General features: G+C 47.5%; 1 protein-coding gene across 1 annotated transcript in view; it reads right to left on the bottom strand.

Moving 5' to 3' along the window:
* Window positions 1-16,488, bottom strand: part of LOC146811372 (integrin alpha-M-like) — a 278,712-nt gene that overhangs the window by 58,159 nt on the left and 204,065 nt on the right. The window contains exon 15 of the mRNA XM_085618488.1: window positions 8,315-8,445. Coding sequence (XP_085474614.1) covers window positions 8,315-8,445 — 131 coding nt within the window. The remainder of the gene's footprint in view (window positions 1-8,314; window positions 8,446-16,488) is intronic.

The following is a 16,488-nucleotide window of genomic DNA, read 5'->3' as shown; positions in this document are numbered from 1 at the left end:
AATGCAGATGTGGAACGTAGACATCCCAAACTGGAGATAAACCATTGCAAGAAGGAAAATACAGAAGGCATGCCTTCTATGTTTATGGCCACAGGAACAGCATCCCTATAGATATCAGATCAGGACCAACTCTCCTACAATTCTGAAATAAATTGAAGACACATCTCTTCAATGAGCTCTAGACCTGGGTTTTTGGTCAAACTTTCGAGTTTTTAACATTGTGATACCTAACTATTGTGTCAAGAATATTTTTAGTACAAAAATAACCTGTCACTGAATATTGTTTGTTTATGCAATATTGTTTTACATAATATAGGTTTATTTAAAATTATTTGCTTACATATACTTGCAAAAATATTGTTTTTTGATTATTTTAATATATATTACTTAATATATGAATTGTAGGTGTTAGTATTGTTAGTATAATTGTTATTGATTTTGTAAAGTATAGTATGCAATTAAAAAAAAATATTAGTAATTTATCATGTAGTAGAGGGTTGGGATTGTAGGGGAATAGAGTGGGAAGTAAATTAAAATGATAATTAATTGAATATTAGTGTTAATTTTGTATAGTGAATTAAATATTGTGTTGATTAATCATTGTGTAAATTGTTTTATTGTTAAATACTTATTGTATATATATTGAAGTATAATTTGTTGTTTTTAATGTATATTTACATTTAAATGTTTTTGTTAATTATGTTGATTCAGTAGCAGGTTGTTGGGTATGTAGGGAGAATAGGATGGGAAGTTAATTAAATCATAAATAAATGTATATTAATGGTAATTCATGTTTAATTGTTAATTAATTATGTAATGTATTATTAGGCAAATTGTTTTTAAATTGTTGTTTACTTACGTAGTTTTGAAATTATGCAGTATTTTTAATAGTTCATATTTTTTGTAAGAAATGCATATATTAGTAGAAGGGGGGGAAGTTATTGCCACTATAATATTTTTAAATATATTATTAATAATATTTAACAGATTAATTGGTAATTATTTATGTCATTATTAATGTCGGACACATTAAGTATTTTCCAAAATTATTTATTTTTTAAGTGTTTTTCTAACAACAAATGTTTGTAATTGTTTTAATTTATTGTACTTTCAAGTAACTTTTTAAGGTTTATTTAATATGTTACAAGAATGTTGTTGGAATGATCATTTAAGTTATGTTTCTTGGTGTTTACTTTTTTGTAGGTAGGAAGTAGATTTTGCGTAAATTATGTATTTTTTATTTTAAGTCTATTAAATGTTTTCATACTATTTACTGTCATTTGTTTTCATAATCTATTTTTTTTCAGTTTACTTACTGTTGCTTACGTTTGAGTGGGTGTAGTAAATATAAACACTCTGCAGTCCATCACCTTCCCTACTATTGCTTAGAGTTGAGTGTAAATAGTAACTCTAACCCCTCCGGATTCCACCACTTTCGATATTCTTGCTTAGAGCCTGATTTAGATCTCGGTGGACGGGTTACTCCGTCACAACAGTGACGGATATCCTGTCCACCGGATATCAAAATTCCATTATATCCTATGGGATTTAGATTACGACAGATGGCATATCTGTCACCGTTGTGACGAAGTAACCCGTCTGCCGAGATCTAAATCAGGCCCTTAGACTATGGTGCCGAACACGATCCGGTAAAAAAAATTCCCGTACGACTCGTATCCGGTCTTTTTACCGTACGAATCGTACAAGTGCCGTACAAACTGGCAAGTACGATTCGCATGGGAAAAAGTCCATACGAATCGCATTGGGAATTAGTCCCCACACGTCTTCGGGTCGGAAAAAGTGTCCGACACGTCCTCGGACGATTTACCGTCCAAACGTGAAAAGCGAAGTCCGACCGTGCTAGTACGATCCGTCCCGGGTGTCCGATTCTACAACCGTATGGTAAAAAGCCCGTCCGCACCGAACTCCCATAGCAACCATGGAGACGTCCATACAGGTGCCCGGTACGAGCCGAGCCCCCCCCCCCCAGCCCCCGTATGTACGCGCCGAACCCCCCCCAGCCCCCGTACGTTCGAGTCGACCCCCCCAGCCCGTATGTTCGAGTCGTACCCCCCCGTGTATGTGCACCCGTGTACGTGTCGTACCCCCCGTGTATGTACACCTGTGTACATTCGAGTCGTACCCCCACCCGTGTATGTACGGTGCGTACCCCCAGCGGGGGTACGCACCGTACATACACGGGTGGGGGTACGCGCTGGGGGTATGCACCGTACATACACGGCTGGGGGTACGCGCTGGGGGTACGCACCGTACATACGCGCTGGGGGTACGCACCGTACATACACGGGTGGGGGTACGCGCTGGGGGTACGCACCGTACATACACGGGTGGGGGTACGACTCGAACGTACACGGGTGTACATACACAGGGGGTACGACACGTACACGGGTGCACATACACGGGGGGTACGACTCGAACGTACGGGGCTGAGGGGGGTCGACTCGAACGTACGGGGCTGGGGGGGGTCGACTCGAACGTACGGGGCTGGGGGGGGTCGACTCGAATGTACGGGGGCTGGGGGGGATCGGCGCGTACATACGGGGGCTGGGGGGGGTTACGGCGCTTACCGGGCCACCTACTCTGGTCGTTTCGCGCCGTACTTCGCTTTTCCGGCACTTTTTGGGTGCCGTGAAAATATTGCCGTCCGGACTGCTGTCGGTTCGAATCGTACTTCCTGGGTCGTGAAACGCTGCCTGGAAGCGTCCCGACGTCACATCGCAGCATTCCCGGATCACATTCGTATGCATATTTTCGTCGGTCGGTGTTGTTTACGATTCGTACGGAAATGGTGTTTCCGTGCGAATCGTAATTCCATGTTTGTAAAGTTTTACAACCGGGTACGAGTCGGACGGAGAATACGCTCCGACCGACGGTTCGTACCCGGTTTTTACCGGATCGTAATCGGCACCTTGGTGTAGCAGGAAGTTGAAATAGTAACTCTAACCATTCAGAATCCCAACACTTACCCTACTATTTATTGGGATGGAGTGGAATTTTTAAATTAAGCCTTTGCAAGATACATACTTTATATATTGTTTGTTAAACATTGTTTATGGTAATTATTTTTGCATAGGTATTTAATATTGTATGCTTTTATTTGTATAATAATTCATTTTTTTCCTTTCTATTATTTTTCACAAATGTGTGTTTAAAATATTTTTTTTACATTGAATATGTTACTTTAATTATTTACAAAATATTGTTACATATGTTTTTGCTGCTGATATTTTTTCAATGATAAATAAGTTGATAAAATTTTAAATAAAGCTAGTTTTATAAATTTATGTCAATATTTAAAATTATTTGTATATGTCTGTAGGGTGTTTTAATTTTAAATTTACTTTACAGTTACTATTTTAATTTAAATGGTTCTAAAACATTGTTTAGTGAATGTTATGTTATTTCATATTTATGTGTGAATAAATATGTGCATATATGTGTTTTTTTTAGCCAGTCGTCAATTATAGGTAGGACCAACTTTTCCCAGAGACAAGGCGTTTTTTTGTTTTGCTAATAACTTTGGCGCCGTTTGACGAATCTTCACGAAATTTACAAAACTAGTTTACCACTCACTTGAACTGTGCTGTGTTGAAAGTTTTGGGGTGATTCGTCAAGCGGTGGCCGAGAAAAAGGGGGGTGCCCAAAATGCTTTTCTCCCATGCAATGTCTATGGGGATTTTGCAATTTTTAGACATGGCCAGCCCTCTTAACGGATTTCCACCAAATTTGTCTGAAACCTAGGTCTTGGTCCAGAAAGCATGCTTTTTATAATTTGGTGCAAATCTGTGCTGTAGTAATTAGAGGAAATAAAATAAGGATATCTAGGATTGCGGATCCTCCGTAGATCCACTTGCGGAGGATCCGCGAATCCCCGGGAAACTGCAATGCCCTGATTGGCTGGCCACCACCTGAAGGAAAAGTTGCGGTCGATATTGGGCCTGGTGAGACCAAAATAAAGTGAAAACAACATATAAGGCTTGAGGATACAGGTATTTTGAACCCACAGGACACATGGGACCCCATTACGATGTCGGGCGGAAGGCCATCCTACAGCTCATCGGTGGCATTCCGCCCAACATCTGAGGCATCGATCCTCCATATTATGATACAGGCGGTCTGACCGATACCTGTGGAGGAATCTGCTCCACCTCCAACAGCCTCAAGGAGCCCGTTGGGGCAGAGGGCGGATTGTAATCCCCAAAATCGATGCAGTGCCTACTCAGGCACCACCATGGGAATTACAATGCACGTTTCATACAGCCTTTCTATAGCGCTCTGACCGACATAGAAAGGTTGTCAAAAAGGACTGTGGGGACCCCTAGCAAGGCCCCCGTGACCCTTCCAGTCTCTGCTATGAGGCCTGTGGGCACCTGTGGTGCACCTCCCCAAAGAGCCATACATCGTGTGGCAGGCACCCACGGTGCAGGGATGTTTGAAAATATTTCCAATTGCGGCTTGTGCTTTCATGAAGGAAGTCGCATCCCACAGGACACATGGGACCCCATTACGATGTTGGGCGGAAGGCCATCCAACAGCTCATCGGTGGCGTTCCGCCTGACATCTGAGGCATCGATCCTCCGTATTATGATCCAGGGGATCTGACCGATGCCTGTGGGGGAATCTGCTCCACCTCCAACAGCCTCAAGGAGCCCGTTGGGGCAGAGGGCGGATTGTAATCCCCAAAATTGATGCAGTGCCTACTCAGGCACCACCATGGGGATTACAATGCACGTTTCATACAACCTTTCTATGGCGCTCTGACCGACATAGAAAGGTTGTCAAAACGGACTGTGGGGGCCCCTAGCAGGGCCCCCGTGACCTCGCCCAGTCTCCGCTATGAGGCCTGGCCTGTGGGGCACCTGTGGTGCACCACCCCAAAGAGCCATGCATCGTGTGGCAGGCACCCAGGGTGCAGGGATGTTTGAAAATATTTCCAATGGCGGCTTGTGCTTTCGTGAAGGCGGTCGCATCCTAATTTGGGAAGCGGGACCGCCGACTCCTTGTCATGGTGTCCTGTTTCTGACATGGGGTCTGACCGGCATTGCAATGGGGTCTCTGAGGGATCCTTCATGGGCAAAAAATGTGCATGTTTTTTTACGGCCAAACTCTGGATCTGTGGGTCTACCGCAGAGTTCAGTGCAAACCCCAGTATAAATATGCTATGAATTAGTGGATCCAAAGCACATTAAAAGAAAGACATACACACCAACCCTATGCCACCCCAGCCCTGCAGCTCATCCCCTGCTGTGTACGGCCAAAGTCCATACGCAGTGGTGGTGGTATTTACGAACAGTAATTATATATTACTTTACATTAGAAAAACATCATAGAGATTCCCTGACAAAACCAGAGGTTACAGGGACGTTATAGATAGGTTGACGTGTTACCCACACACAACCATAGAAATTTAGCAGTTATAGTTATACTTATAATTATACTTATCTGAAGAAACTATAACTCATGCCGTTAAGTTCACCTGGGACAACACATGGTGGCCCTCCGCCCTCGGAAGCCCACCCACCCCTACAGACCATGCACGAAACCTTGGCATCATCCTCGACTCCTCCCTCACCATGACCCGCCAGATCAACTCCGTCGCCTCCACCAGTTTCAACTGCCTTCGCATCCTCTGCAAGACCATAAAAATTATTACCCCCAAATGCAGGAAGACCGTCACCCACGCACTCATAACCAGTAGACTGGACTACGGCAACACCCTCTACGCCGGAATTAACCGAGCCCTTCTACACAAGCTCCAAACAATCCAGAACACAGCAGCCAGACTCGTCCTTGGGACTCCACAGCACGAACACATGACCCAGCACCTATGAGCCCTCCACTGGCTCCCCGTCGAGAAGAGAGTCACCTTCAAACTCCTCACCCATGCCTACAAATCCCTCCACAACATCGGACCCAAATACCTCAACGAGAGCGTCTCCTTCCACATACCCTAGAGGAACCTCCGCTCCGCTGACCTTGCCCTGGCAGAGACCCCACGCATCCGCAGAAACAGGGCAGGAGGAGGAGCCTTCTCCTACATCGTAGTCAAGACCTGGAACGAGCTCCCGGTGAACATCAGACGCTCCCCTACCCTGCACACATTCAGGAAGAACCTCAAGACCCGGCTTTTCGACTGAACCGGAGCTGCACCCCCCCGATTGATTGATTGATTGATTAAGTAACTTTAGGACATGAGTTACAGTTTCTTAACATAAGCATAAATATAACTATAACTGCTGAATTTCTGGTTTTGTCAGTTAATATATATATACATATATACATACATATTATCTACTGGCGGTCGCCAGTAGATAGTTATAGTTCGGACCGTGTTTCCATAGGAAATCCGCAACATTCTATTTGGAATAACTTTGGCGCCGGTCGACGAATCCTCGCGAAATTTTCAAAACTAATGGGGCGCTACGCTCCGCTCCTACCCTGAAAGTCTCGGGGGGATTCGTCAAGCGGGGGCTGAGAAAAAAGGGGGGTCCCAAAATGCGTTTTCCCCATGCATTTTCCCATAGGACCTTTAGTCCGAGCTACAGCCCGAACGGCTGAACAGAATTACTTGAAATTTGGCAGAGAGGTAGTCCTCAGGTCAAGGATGTGCCTTTTGTAGGTCTGGTGTAAATCTGTTCAGCAGGTCCTGAGAAAATAGCATTTAAATCAATATATATATCTGTAAGCGCGCTCCGTTCGAACTATAACTTGCGCGACCGCAATCCACAATGTGTAATTTCAGATGTCATCATTGATGTCATGAGTGATGTCACTGACCATGTCATGAGTGATGTAATATGTGACGTCATCAGCAGTTTATTGTGGGCGCGCAAGTTATAGTTACCTGATCTAACTATAACGTGGAATTTCATTGGTTTTTTACGAGTGAAATGTACAGCTAACTATAACATGTGTGAAACCTATGGTTTTTTAAGTGAATTTGCAAGGTTTTGTAAATGATAATTCCTAACTATAACGTGTGTGAAACCTATGGTTTTTTCAGTGAATATATATATATATATCATGTGATCAAGGGCGGGATCGCCCGAAATGCTTAATGGCAGAGCTGGCAATTAAATAAAAAAATTACTGCACAGATTCCTGGGTCCACGCTCGTTTTTCCTGGAAAAGGCGCATGCAGAGAGCGAGGTGAGGAATATATATAAATATATATATGTGTGCATTTACATAATTTATTGAAACTGTTCAATTTACATTATATCACCTTTGGGTCTAATAATATTTGCATTTATTAACATGTATTATGTTATCCCTCTTTTATGTCATTTCTTTTTTTAACATTTCCGTCTGCATTTATCCATATTAATTCCTGCTCATTTTATTGGTATTTATCTATATTTATTTTATGTATTGAGAGTAAATGTAGTTGTAAAATAGTATATTTCCACATTTATTTAACTAATTAACATGCACTCATATTATTGTAGTGTTTTAGCAAATGACTCAGCCAAATAGAATAAAACACTTCACCACATATAAATATTAGCGTTAGACTACAAATATATGTTTACATATGCCTGTATTCAAGGGAATCACTTCCTGTTTTTAAATCCCCATGGTGTCTATCTGCTTAGCGGTTTGTCTGGAATTAATGAAGGACAACAAGGAGTGTCATTCACAAGAAGCACAATTTTCTGTATTTTTTCACCTTTAAAAATAAATTCAGACAGAAGTAGATAGTTTTCTGTCTGTATTTATCAGCAAAAATCAGTAAAAACGTAAAACTGGAAACCTTACTCATTATGGACCATAATGCCCTCCACAGTACTCTTGACACAATATATTTTTGTCATTTCTGTTATATGTATAGGAAGACTATATTAATGCAAACAATTTTGTTGACTTAATATTTATGTGCCTCAATACTTTTTTAATACAAAGTTAGCCCTGACCACCCAACAGTCTACCGTTGACCTTTCCCCAATAATTGTATCTTCCTGTGGGCAATGCTCATGCTCCCTGTTCAGAGCTCTGCCGCTCTCCAGTTAGGTTTGCACTCCTCAAATACCAACTCATAGATAAATACATACATTAAGAATAAAAGAAGGATAGCAAGAGACTGAGGTGCAATTACATTAAGAGAGTGGTAGGAAAAGAGGCAGCATCACTAAAAGAGTTGGAAGCACCAGATTAGGAGATGCCCAATGAGATGAGCCAACAGCAGTGGTAGCAGAATGAACGTTAGTAGGAAGAAGGACAACAAGGTGAGGAGTGGACAACAACATGGAAAGAGGGGGCAACCAAAATAGCCCTAGTGCTTCCGTTGCCGTACCTGAGAATCAGTGCCTGCCCTAAGGATCCGACTGCGATGTCCACAAGTCCATCCTCACTCATGTCCAGTCGGCCATGGATGGACACTCCAAAGTACTTCAGCCCAGTTGAAAAGACAGAGGCTGCAATTCTCTGTGGGTGAAAGTCAAATGAATGGAAATGTGATCTCCTGATGGTATCCATTGCTCGCCATTCTATCTTCTGCAATCATGCTGTAAAGAGCCTTAGAGTCTACTGAGTAACTGCTTCTCAATTCAATTAATTATCCAACTGCTATTCCTTTCAATTTCAAAGTTTGCTCTTTTATCCAGTGATCACGAAACCACCAAGGATTAATAAATGACCAATAGTGGCAAACCCACTTCCTAGCTAGAAGGCTCTACACTTGAAGACCTGTACATCCTCACTCCACTCCCTCCCCAAGGTTTCACTATTGTCCATCTGTTGTTACTCCCACAGTTCCCTGCCTGCACATCTGCTGTAACCTCTCTGCCCCCTGGATTTCATTCTTAACCATCTTTAAAGTGCTCCACAAAATTAATGTTTCTTGTATATTTGTGTTCCCCTCTCCTTGTATCCCTCCCCACTATGTTCCACCCTTTACCATCAGTGCCCCCTTACCAAAATCCCCCATTTTGGGACTTCCAGTGGCTCCATATAAATTCAGTCACAGATCAGCTTTTGTATAGGTTGCTGTATGGGTGGAAAGTTCTGGACTTGCGACGCTGCAGTTGTTAGGGCCCAATTTTATATGTGGCACAGTCCTTGTAAATGGCTACACCCAAGAGCCATTGAAAAGTTTAGGTTAAGAAAACGATGGAGGGTAGTGCCTTCTTAATTGGTCCACGTCAGTGGATAATCAATATCAGAGACATTGCTCGAATGAAGATCATTTGTGTTGTTTTTATTTATCTTTTTATCAAAGGAGCGCAAAAATTTCAAATTGTGAAGAGAAAAACAAAAGCCGACACGTGTTTCGCCCTAGTGGCCCATTGGCCGTGGGCTTTTTCAAGGCGGTGAATATTAATCAACACAGTCTTCCTGTGAGAGTAGAAAAGACGTCTCTGCGGTCCTCGGGCCCGAGGACCGCAGAGACGTCTTTTCTACTCTCACAGGAAGACTGTGACACCGCCTTGAAAAAGCCCACGGCCAATGGGCCACTAGGGCGAAACACGTGTCGGCTTTTGTTTTTCTCTTCACAATTTGAAATTTTTGCGCTCCTTTGATAAAAAGATAAATAAAAACAACACAAATGATCTTCATTCGAGCAATGTCTCTGATATTGATTATCCACTGACGTGGACCAATTAAGAAGGCACTACCCTCCATCGTTTTCTTAACAGATCAGCTTTTGGGCATCACAAGTCCATCCTTATTGATCTGTGGTGTTCTCTATCAAGCCATCCTTGACAAGCTGTGGTGCTTCCACTCACAAGTTTGGTGTCCCCTCTCTAAGGGCTTTCATTGATATCTATCAGACGTATCCTCCACTGTTTCATGGATAGCAATATGGAGGTTGGCTGCATGAGTTGTCTCGCTATTAAACTTAAGATTACATCTGTGCCTATCTGAGCTGTCTCCCTCCCTCATGGTGATTCATTTAGTGAGCCATTGTGCTATCTCAATGGTGAATCAAATCTGACATTTCTTTTTTGTTATATTTGTCCTAACCCACCATGCCACATTCCAGCTGTTTCATGTTTGGTCAATTATGTTTTCCCATCACCCGTATCCCACCCATGACCATCTGTGATTCTCCTCATCTGTATAAAAGTTTCCATCATTGACAATAGCCACTTTTCCAAACCAAGGCCTGATCCTCTTCTTTGGAAGTTTATGCCCCTTTTGGCAAGATTGTATTCTTGACTGTGTCTAATCTTCAAGATCTCATCTTTTGCCTTCAGTAGACTGTTCCTCACCAAGCTTTTACTCTGGGCCACATTTAGTTCTTCGATGTTCAAGGTTCTGTACTCCATCATTAGCAATTTGAGAGTTCTCCCTCCAAAATTTCTTCTTTGATTTTCTAAGGCATATCACCCCCTATACTCCAAACCCTTTGGCCTATCCTTCACCATCTCTGATGCCATAAGGATCATAGATCTGTCCTATTTGCTGGGGCAGGTTTGTGTATTTGTTCAATTATTTTTTATTGGGCACTGGGTGTCTTTAAACGGACAAAGCTGGTTGCCTGCACAGGCAGATGGAAGTCTTGAAACTGCAGCAGATTTGGGTAGCTAGAATCCAATCATATGTGGGTTAAAATCCCCTATCAAGTGTACTTTATTTGATATTTTTGTTAAATAATACATGCAGCAGAATGTAAGATAGGTGAGTTCTTCTACCACAGTGGGGTTCAAGGAATTTCAGAGTCTGGGTCTCAGGACACACCAATCAATCAATCAATCAATCATAGGCATTTATAAAGCGCACTACTCACCCGGAGGGTCTCAAGGCGCTAGGGGGGGGGGGTCCGCTACTGCTCGAACAACCAGGTCTTGAGCTTCTTCCTGAAGGAGAGGTGGTCTTGGGTCAGACGTAGGTCGGTGGGGAGGGCGTTCCAAGTCTTGGCGGCCAGGTGGGAGAAGGATCTTCCTCCTGTTGTCGCTCTGTGGATGCGGGGGACAGCTGCGAGGGCGTGACTGGTCGAGCGGAGGTGGCGTTTGGGAGCGTAGAAGTTGAGGCGGCTGTTGAGGTAGGTCGGGCCTTGGTTGTGTAGGGCTTTGTGTGCGTGGGTGAGGAGCCGGAAGGTGATTCTTTTGTTGATCGGGAGCCAGTGCAGGTCTCTCAGGTGTCTGGAGATGTGAGTTCGTCTGGGGACGTCGAGGATGAGTCTCGCCGAGGCGTTCTGGATCCGCTGGAGTCTCTTCTGGAGCTTGGCGGTGGTACCGGCGTAGAGGGCGTTGCCGTAGTCCAGTCGACTGGTGACGAGGGCCTGGGTGACCGTATTCCTGGTCTCGGTGGGGAACAACCGGAAGATCTTACGTAGCATGCGCAGGATGTTGAAACAGGACGAGGAGACGGCGTTGACTTGTCTGGTCATGGAGAGGGAGGAGTCCAGGATGAAGCCCAGGTTGCGTGCGTGGTCTGTCGGTTTGGGTGCGTTGCCCAGGGCGGGGGGCCACCAGGAGTCGTCCCAGGCGGAGGGTGAGGAGCCCAGGATGAGGACTTCCGTCTTGTCTGTGTTCAGTTTCAGGCGGCTGGTCGTCATCCACTCGGCCACGTTTTTCATCCCTTCGTGTAGGTTGGCTCTGGCGGTGGCGGGGTCATTGGTCAGGGAGAGGATCAGCTGGGTGTCATCGGCGTAGGAGATGATGTTCAGGTTGTGTTGGCGTGCGATGGCCGCAAGGGGGCTCATGTAGACATTGAAGAGGGTGGGGCTGAGCGAGGAGCCCTGAGGGACGCCGCAGATGACTTCCGTGGCTTCTGATCTGAACGGGGGCAGGCGGACTCTCTGTGTCCTTCCGGTGAGGAAGGAGATGATCCATTCCAGTGCCTTCTCCTCGATCCCGACGTTGCTGAGGCGCTGCACTAGGGTGCGGTGGCAGACAGTGTCGAATGCCGCTGAGAGGTCCAGGAGGATGAGGGCCGCTGTTTCTCCGTTGTCCAGCAGGGTTCGGATGTCGTCGGTGGCAGCGATGAGGGCGGTCTCGGTGCTGTGGTTGGCCCGGAAGCCTGACTGGGAAGGGTCGAGGGAACCAGTCGTCTCGAGGAAGGCTGCCAGTTGCTTGTTGATGGTCTTCTCGATGACTTTGGCTGGAAACGGGAGGAGCGAGATGGGGCGGTAGTTCTTGAGTTCGGTGGGGTCCGCCGTTGGTTTCTTTAGTAGAGCGCTGAGTTCGGCGTGCTTCCAGCTCTCAGGGAAGGTGGCGGTGTCGAGGGAGGTGTTGATGATGTCCCGCAGGTGGGGTGCGATGACAGCGTCGGCCTTGTTGAAGATGTGGTGAGGGCAGGGGTCGGTTGGGGATCCGGAGTGGATGGAGTTCATCGTGCTGATGGTGTCTTCGAGGTTGATCGGTGTCCAGGCGTTGAAGGTGGTGGTGGGGGGCGTTGGTTTGGTCGTGGGGAGCGTTGGTTGTGTTCTGAAGCTGTTGTGTATGTCAGCGATCTTGTTGTGGAAGTAGGAGGCGAGGGAGTTGCAGAGGTCTTGCGATGGGGTGATGTCGTTGGTTCCGGCGTTGGGGTTGGAGAGCTCTCTGACGATGTTGAAGAGTTCCTTGCTGTTGTGTGCGTTGTTGTCCAGCCGGTCCTTGAATGCTGTTTTCTTGGTGGCGTGGATCAGTTGATGGTGCATTCGGGTGGCGAGCTTGAGGGTAGTCATGTTGTCCGGCGTTGGGTCTCTTCTCCAGGCTTTCTCGAGGGCTCGGCAGTTCTTCTTGGAGCTCTTGAGTTCGTCGGTGAACCACGGGGCCTTCTTGCTTCCGGGTCTGCTGGGTGGGGTCCTCAGAGGGGCGAGCTCGTCCGCGCAGGTGGAGATCCATTTCGTGAGGTTGTCGGCGGCTTGGCTGGGGTTCGGTGAGCTGGTGGGAGGGTGCTGGCTCAGGGATGCGGTGAGTTGTTCGGCTGTGATCTTGTTCCAGCTTCTTCGTGCAGCCTGTTGCTGGTGGTGGTGGACCGAGGTTCTTTTGAAGGTGAAGTGGATGCAGCTGTGGTCCGTCCAGTGGAGTCCAGTGGCGTGGCTGAAGGAGATGTCTTTGCTGGACGAGAAGACGGCGTCGAGTGTGTGTCCGGCGAGGTGGGTGGGGGTGGTCACCAGCTGCTTGAGTCCGAGGGTGGCGAGGTTGTCAAGCAGGGTGGTGGTGTTGCGGTCGTTGTTGTTCTCCAGGTGGAAGTTGATGTCCCCGAGGAGGATGTAGTCGGCAGAGGGGAGGGCGTGCGGGCTGATGAAGTCGGCGATGTCTTCGCTGAATTGAGTGCGTGGTCCCGGGGGTCGGTAGATCAGGGTGCCTGTGAGGGTGGTCTCGGGGTCGGTGTGGATCTGGAAGTGCAGGTGTTCGGCGGTTGTCAGGGTGTTGTCGGCGTTGGTTGAGATACGGATGGTGTCCCTGTGGATGATGGCGATGCCTCCTCCAGTCTGGTTGTCGCGGTCTCTCCGGTTGATCTTGTAGCCCTCTGGGATGGCGATGGCGATGTCGGGCGCTGAGGAGTCGTTCATCCAGGTTTCCGTGAGGAAGGCAACGTCAGGAGCTGTGGTGTCGAGGAGGTTCCAGAGTTGAACGGCGTGTCTGTGGACGGAGCGGGTGTTGAGCAGGATGCACTTGAGGTGGTTGCTGCTGGTGTTCGGCTTGGCGGGTGCTGGTGTGGGGCAGGTCCGGATGCAGGTGAACTTGCAGGTGAGGCAGCTGAAGGGTCCGTGGGTGCGTCTCGGAGTGGCTCGGTAGCACCCGGGGGTTCGGCCGGTGTTGAGTGCGTTGAGGGTGGCGGCATCGTAAGTCCGGCGGGTGGGGTGGCCTCTGCGTGGGCCAGGGGTTCTGGCGCTGGGCGTGGTCCAGGCGCGGACGGGCGCAGACGGGCTTACCTTTGGCGCACCTTCGGCGCTCAATCGGTGCTCCCGCTGCGCGCATCCGCTGCGCGGTCGCTCTGGGGGCGTCATAAGAGGGGAGCCAGGAGGGAGGGTCTGCGGGGAGGCGGGGAGCGCGGGATCCAATCGGCGGGCGGGGGGGCGGGGTCTCGTGGGAAGCGGCGGGAACCTGTGGGCTCGGTGGGCGGCTGGGGCGGCGCTCGGCGGCCCTGTGGCAGCTGGGGGGGCGCTCGGCGGCCCTGTGGTGGCTCAGGCGGCAGGCGGCAGCAGGAGGCCCAGCAGGTAAGGAGCAGGTGGGAGGTGTGGGGGCGACCAGGCCGAGGGCACAGTGGTCACACCTGGGGCAGAGGAGAGGGTCCCCTTAAGAGGGGAGCCGGGAGGGAGGGTCTGCGGGGAGGCGGGGAGCGCGGGATCCAAACGGCGGGCGGGGGGGCGGGGTCTCGTGGGAAGCGGCGGGAACCTGTGGGCTCGGTGGCGGCTGGGGAGGCGCTCGGCGGCCCTGTGGCGGCTGGGGCGGCACTCGGCGGCCCTGTGGTGGCTCAGGCGGCAGGCGGCAGCAGGAGGCCCAGCAGGTAAGGAGCAGGCGAGAGGTGTGGGGGCGACCAGGCCGAGGGCACAGTGGTCACTCCCAAATCATCTGTCTCACAATTCTCTATGAAGCTGCATTTGTGAATCAGGGATAAATCGGCTGATTTAAAAATTCTGGTTGGGATGTGTGAAGAGCACACTTTTAAGGATAAAGAGAACATTTGGTCCATTTTGTATGGTACAAAGAGTTTTGAATTTGACCTTTGACTCTAGTTGAGGTCTTTCAGGACCGGTTTCACATGGTCATGTTTCCAAAGGTGCAGCCATAGATTTGAACATTTGAAATTGAACAATAACATTTTGCGAAGCCCTGAACAGAACTGATTACAACATTTCAACATGTCACAAAAGCCAATGTCAGTTTATTCCAGTGACTAGCTTTCAAGTGAGGGATTTTTTTCTAAGTAGAGACATGTAGAGACTGGCACCCTTTCCTAAGGGGTACCAATGAAAAACAATGTCAAAAGTGCATTGAGATTCTATATTTGTTTAAAGCTATAATTGAAATTCCAAACTTGAAGGCCATTTGAAAAGAAGTGTTTTCTGATCTGCCCCTCCCAGTACCAAGATGACTCTTCAGAGAATGTCTTCTTTCATCCAGAGGTGTATATAATCGAGGGCTTTTTATTGATTTTGTATGGATCTCTGATTTGTCACTGAGATGGATGTGAATTTGGGCATTGTCAAAGAACACTTGGAAGTTGTTTTAAGATGGATACTAGTGGGAGTAAATATTGACCTGCACTGTGGATCCTTGTGGTACACCGCATGTGTACCTTGGGACTGATGATTCCACTGAACCAATGTGCCATTGCTGGGTGTGGTTGTAGAGCTATGTGACCTAGACCTTCATTCGCCCCGCATCTTTCAATAATGTAATTTTTCTCTTGGGCAACAGGAGTGTTCAAAGTAGATGGCATACACATGAAGATTTTAACAGGTTGCAAAACCATTTACACAAACACATTGGACCTAATTTGGATGTTGGTCAGGTTGCCTCTGACCAACATTCCTGCGGTTTTGGAACCGACCGACCTTGGGTTGGCGGTCTGAAACAGCATTTGAGGTCGCAAACTCCCATTTCCCTATGGCAGCTTATGCGGCAGTCGGAAACCAGCTGACGCACAAGCCGTGAAAGAAGGGGGGCCGTGCTAGGGGCCTCCAAAGTCGCTTTACGACAGGCTTTCCATGTCAGAAAGCCCGACATGGAAAACCTGTAGGAAACCGACATCATAATCCCGATGGCAGAAACGCCGTCCATACAAGATTATGTGGCGGTTCTGACTGGCCGACCGATTCCTTGAGCCCGTTGGAACCCAGTCGGAATGACCGGCCGGTTTCAAATCGGACTATAGACACTGTAATACGGCGGTCGGATTTGAAACCTTGGATGTCGGTCGGAAAGCCTCCGACCTGTGGTTGGAGGCTTTCCTACTGACATCCGTATTAGGCCCATATTTGTGAAGTGGGCAGAACTAAAATATTTAGGCAAATGAAATCTATTCTTTTGTTGTTATCCACTTGAGAAGCAAAATGAGGCTTAAAAAATGCCCACATCTGATTCCCCAAAACACACAAGATGATGGACGGAATGTTGCACAATGACAAAACATTCACCCCCAGTCACAGATCTGGGTTTAATCCATCGTTATTTTGCTCACCACGCCACTCTAGTTCAGACATGGCCATATGCAAATCAGTCTTGACCCTGTGCCTCATGGGAACAGTCCAGCCCGAACTGCCAAGCCATGTCTTCCCTGGACCGGGATCAAGCATCCTAGGACCGGTTTCCGGCTATCAGCCGTCATCAGCCAGGATAGCTTGACTCCAGTGGCGTAGTGAGCACGGGACCCACGTCTGGGCATACCCTTCCCACATAGGGTGAACAGCAAAACACACAAGATGATGGACGGAATGTTGCACAATGACAAAACATTCACCCCCAGTCACAGATCTGGGTTTAATCCATCGTTATTTTGCTCATCACGCCACCCCAGTTCAGACATGGCCATATGCAAATCAGTCTTGACCCTGTGTCTCATGGGAACAGTCCAGCCCGAACTGCCAAG

Source organism: Triturus cristatus, chromosome 7 (assembly GCF_964204655.1).
Source record: "Triturus cristatus chromosome 7, aTriCri1.1, whole genome shotgun sequence".
NCBI classification, from domain to species: Eukaryota; Metazoa; Chordata; class Amphibia; order Caudata; family Salamandridae; genus Triturus; species Triturus cristatus.
Note: the sequence above shows the minus strand (reverse complement) of the source record. Positions and strands in the feature narration are given on the sequence as shown.